Here is a 5,467-nt window from a genome sequence, read left to right on the forward strand (position 1 = left end):
GATACACCATTCCATTGGGATGTTCCAGGAGGAGTAAGTTGGGATAGGATCCCACACTCTTTCATATGGTCATCAAACTCTAGGCTTAAATACTCACCACCTCGATCTGATCGAAGAGTTTTAATATTCTTACCTAGTTGGTTTTGTACTTCATTCTTGAATTCCTTGAACTTTTCAAAGGACTCTGATTTGTGTTTCGTTAAATACGCATAACCATATCTACTGAAATCATCAGTAAATGTGATGAAGTACTGAAAACCTCCTCTGGCTGGTATGTTCAGTGGTCCACATACATCAGTATGTATGAGGGCCAAAAGATCATTAGCTCTTTCACCTTTTCCTGTGAATGGATACTTTGTCATCTTTCCAATTAAACAAGATCTGCATGTCTCATATGATTCATAATCAAAAGAGTCCAAGAGTCTATCTTTATGGAGTTTGGAAATGCGTTTCTCATTTATGTGGCCTAATCGACAATGCCAAAGGTAAGTTGGATTTAACTCATTAGGTTTCATCCTTTTAGTATTAATGTTATAAATAGGCATTTCAAGATCAAGGACATATAGTCCATTGTTCATTTGTGCAGTAGCATAGAATGTATCATTCAAATAAATTGAGCAACAATTGTTCTTTATTATAAATGAAAAACCGAACTTGTCCAAACAAGAAACGAAAATGATATTCCTGCTAATTGTAGGTACATAATAAAAGTTCTCTAACTGAATTATTAAACCACTAGGTAAAGTCAATACATAAGTTCCTACGGCTAAAGCAGCAACCTTTGCTCCATTGCTAACTCGTAGGTCAACTTCACCTTTTGCCAAATCTCTACTCCTTTTTAGCCCCTGCACATTGGTACAAATGTGAGAACCGCATCCAGTATCTAATACCCATGATGCAGAAGTAGATAAATTAATTTCAATAACAAAAATACCTGAAGTTGAAGTCTCTACTCCATTCTTCTTATCTTCCAGGTACTTTGGGCAGTTTCTCTTCTAGTGTCCGGTCTTAGCACAATGGAAGAAGGTGCCTTCCTTTGCTATGCCTCCACTAGGCTTCAAAGCAACAACAGTGGGTTTGGGTTTATCAACTTCCTTGCCTTTCCCTTTATCACCCTGCTTGGTGGGTCTTTTGTTCTGTCTCTTTCCATTTCCGATCATCAGAATGGACTTCCCTTTTGACTTCAGATTCTGCTCAGCAGTTCTTAACATGGCTAGCAGTTCAGGAAGATATTTGTCCATATCATTCATATTTAAATTTAGGACAAATTGAATGAATCTATCTGGCAACGATTGCAATATCAAATCAGTCGCAAGTTCCTTTCCGAGGGGAAAACCCAACCTCTCAAGGTTTTCCACATACCCAATCAACTTGAGCACATGGGGACCTACATGGGCTCCATCAACCAACTTGCCTTGAAAAACGACTTTTGAAACTTCAAACCTTTCATGCCTTGCTTGCTCTTGATATAGCATCTTCAGGTGTTCGATCATATCGAACGCTGCCATGTTCTCATGTTGCTTTTACAACTCTGAGTTCATGGTAGCTAGCATGAGACAAGCAGTTTCATTGGCATCATCGACATGCTTCTTATAAACAGGATAAAAGATAAAGAACGGTAATACAAGTGACACAAGCAATTGTTAACCCAGTTCGGTGCAAACTCACCTACGTCTGGGGGATACCAAGCCAGGAAGGAAATCCACTAAACAGAATTAGTTCAAAGACTCTCAGTAAACAACTTTAAGTTACAGTCTTTTCACCTAATCTCTACCCGTGTGACTTCTATCTAAGAACTCTTAGATATGAGATCCTACTCACTCCCCCTCAATCACAGCAGTGATGTAAAAACAAATATTACAATAAAAGAAGACACTCTTCAAGAACACATACTTGATCTTGCTTAAAAGCTTCAACCAAGTAAACACACACTCATGCTTCAAAGCTTAGAGTGGACAAATTACAACTCAAAAGTTAGTCCAATTCAATCATCTATGGATGAATGAATGACTCACAATACACACGACCACACAAGACTAAAACCCTTATTCTCTCTCAATATTTCGTTTGTTATTTCTTGTGTGTTAAAACTAGGTTTTCCATACCCTTTATATATAAGTGTTTGGTTGGGCTTGGACATCATAAAACCCTAAAACTATTTTCCATCCGTATCTTCTTATGACAGCTGATAATATCTCGTTGGAAAAATAAGTCAATCTGGTTGTAATTACTGATTGAATGACGCGTTCAATCATCTCATCAATCACACATAAATTAGCATAAAAAGCGCAATCACACATAACATTCAGACTGAATGTTCTATATACAAATGTCTTGACGTCGGGTCTGACATCTTAGTAAAATCCTGCACAACCATATTTTAAACACCCTGCAGGAACATGTTATCTCATGTCAAGACAACACTTGTGACAACTTGTGAACACTCTAGGTTTTACCAAAATTGATGCCAACACATAGAACCAACAAAGGCCAACAAGCTCCGTTTCAAAGGAAGCCATCACAATTGGATGAGACTTTGAAAATTTTAATTAAGGCCACTAAAAGTAGCTTTGATAAGGTAACTAGGAACCATGAAATTTTGAGCAGAAACTATGATGCGTCGATAAAAAATTTGGAGACTCAGATTGGTCAATTATCAAGATAAATAGTTTCTTTGCCAAGCTCAAGTGGAGGATTCACCGGTAACACTGTTGATAATCCCAAGAATGAAACATGCAAGGTTGTCGAAACAGGTTTTGGGGTGGCTACTAGAAAGGAGGAAGCTGAAAAGGTTAAAGAGAAAAAAACTGAGGAAAAGAACGGTGAAATCGAAAAGGATGAGAGTGGAAATCAAGGTCAAGAAGAGGAAAGATGAGTCATCCTTGATAAATTCATTGATAAAAATTCTCCTTGGAAGAGAATAATGGATCAAATTATGAATGAACCGAACCCACCTTTACTGGATTACATAAAACTACCATATCCTATCATTAAGAAGAAACTGGTACATGAGGATGAGGCTGGAATATTTGAAAATTTTAAAGATATGTTGAAACAACTTCAGGTAAGTCTCTCTTTTCATGAAATTTTAGAATTAATTCCCAAGTTTGCTAAGCTTATGCAGGTATTGATGAAAGGTGGAAAGCAGAAGTTGACACAAGAACAGGTCAACATGGCAGAAAAAGAGGAGACAATAGAATTGTCGGAAGTTCCACCAAAGATGAAGGATCCAGAGGAGTTCAACATCACTTGCACCATTGGAGGGATGAAAATCCCACATAATTTATGTGACTTAGGATCGAGCATTAATGTCATCCCACTAAACAAATTTAAAAAATTGGAGATAAGAGAGATCATACCGAGCAATATGACACTCACTTTGGTCGATTCATCGGTGACTCGTCCACTAGGTATTGTATAAGATGTGTTAGTTCATGTCGAAGGTTTGACCTTCCCTGCAGACTTTGTGGTGATCGACATGAAAAATGAGTCAGAAGGGTCAGTTTTATGCAACTTGACAACCGAGAAGGCAAAAATAGATGTGGAGATAGGTGAGTTGATTTTTAAGTTTAATAAAGAGAAGGCAGTGTTTAATGGATATCAATGGATACCATATATGGAGGATCTAGAGACTTTCTATCAATTGAAAGATAAAGGTAGTGAATTTCACAAGAGGATGAAAAAATTAGTTTTCACAGGCATGAGGGTATCCCTTGTGTCTGATGTGTTTTAAGCATTGAGTGTCAAGCTATTGACGGAAAAGAACCGCTGGATGAGAGGAAAATCATCATTTTTGTTTAATTAGTTTTTTTTTTGCAAAAGTTATTTTATTTCTATTCAAGACCATATCAAGAGAAAGTAGCTACTTAAGCATAAATCTTCCATGAAGATCTTAATTGTCTTTAATAAACAAGTTTGTAGTTGTTTATCTTTTTTTTCTTTTCAAATTGCAAATTTACCACTTTAGCATTGAACAGATGATCCAAAAGAAACTTGATCATCGCAACAGCAACTAGCAACTTGAATGTGAAGGATGAGAAAAGAATCAATAAACTTATATTCAACCTACAAATACCTGTCGCAACCTGAAAAAGGAGATGCGAAAAAACAACCGGCGAGAAAGAGATGACAAAAGAGTCGCCACCGTGCGTTATTTATCCCAAAGGAGGGAAAGGAAACGCTCGAAGTAAACCTGGAAAAGGGAAAGGAAAAGACAAGGTCTCGCAACCAAATCTTGGGTTCGGGAGTCGATTATGCGAAGGGAAGGTATTAGCACCCCTACGCATCCGTAGTACTCTACGGGATTCACTCTTGTTGTTCTTGCCTAAAGGGCGTGGGTTTATCTAATGTACTATCTACTAAAAGAAGGGTCAAAAGAAAATGACTCGCACGGATGTCGCATCCACTGCATACGTATCTCATCTGAATATGAGAATCTGAGTCTTCGTAGCTCGGCTACCTATGGGTTAAAGAGGAGTGTGCTCGCTAAGACATCGCGTCTTATGCCTACGTATCTCATATGGAATGAGAATCAGAGCAAACCGTAGTTCGGCTAACTATGGGTTAAGGGTTGTGTTTTTTAGATGAACGACGTTACTACGCAATCTACCGGATGCTCGACCTTTGGAGACTTACTCGCCTGTAGTAGAAGGAATTAACGTGTTCTTAGGAGAAGAAAAATCAATGAGTTTGTTTGTGTTTTAGGAATGCTCATGCAAAAAAGGAAGTCCTAGACGAAGGAACAGTGCTACCTTAATTGACATGCAAACGAGAGACTATACGAAGCCTAGCAATCCTATGGGGAGACGATCACACCATACAAAACAAACATGCATAAAGTAAAATGCCAACAAGGGGGTTCAAACATATATGGGTAGGGCTTTAGTCAAGAGGGGTCATATCAACCTCGACAAACAAGCCATGGAATAGGTAATCAAATGGGCTCTTAACCACTAACATTGAATGTTAGGGTGAGCAGATCAAAAGGGTAATGAGGATAAGACCTCATAGCTCTTAACCCTGGACAGGGTGAGCTCATGACAAAAAGTGGGGATTCAGAAAGGTGGAACCCTCTCCACTGACTGACCGGACAAAAGATCTTGGGCTTTTGTTCTGAAACATTGACACGTAGTGCGAGCATAAAGAACGACACACTGAATAACGGGGGATTGATTACTAATCCCTTTTATCCGTCAATTGCCTCTTTAGGGAGGTCTTTAGCACTGATGCCTCTTCTTGGAGGTCTTTGGGCACAAAAGTAAACAAACAAAAGAAAACATTGCCTCCTATTGAGGTCTTCCAGCTAAGAAAGCGGTAAAATGCGAGAAAGATAAAGGATCAAGAGATCTACCACACGGATAAAGATCCGGAGTAATAACAGCTAAAGGAATAAGAAACCCAGAGATCTCTCGAGCTGGCACCATCAAAGAAAGCAAGTCAATACAGGTAATCGGAATAAATCCCCAAA

At 38.5% G+C, this 5,467-nt stretch overlaps 1 protein-coding gene across 1 annotated transcript; it reads left to right on the top strand.

Moving 5' to 3' along the window:
* The first annotated feature begins 2,923 nt into the window (after positions 1-2,923).
* LOC127129710 (uncharacterized) lies at positions 2,924-3,421 on the top strand. Its single transcript, XM_051058846.1, has 2 exons — positions 2,924-3,064; positions 3,125-3,421. The coding sequence occupies exons 1-2, from the start codon at positions 2,924-2,926 to the stop codon at positions 3,419-3,421; spliced, it is 438 nt and encodes a 145-aa protein (XP_050914803.1).
* Positions 3,422-5,467: the final 2,046 nt, after the last annotated feature.

This window comes from Lathyrus oleraceus, chromosome 3 (assembly GCF_024323335.1).
Source record: "Lathyrus oleraceus cultivar Zhongwan6 chromosome 3, CAAS_Psat_ZW6_1.0, whole genome shotgun sequence".
Taxonomy (NCBI): domain Eukaryota; kingdom Viridiplantae; phylum Streptophyta; class Magnoliopsida; order Fabales; family Fabaceae; genus Lathyrus; species Lathyrus oleraceus.

Excerpts from the sequence above, each read along its gene's own strand:
- LOC127129710 (XM_051058846.1), top strand. The coding sequence starts at position 2,924 with ATGGATCAAATTATGAATGAACCGAACCCACCTTTACTGGATTACATA. Across the intron at positions 3,065-3,124 it reads ATATGTTGAAACAACTTCAG|GTATTGATGAAAGGTGGAAA; the intron begins GTAAGTCTCTCT and ends AAGCTTATGCAG.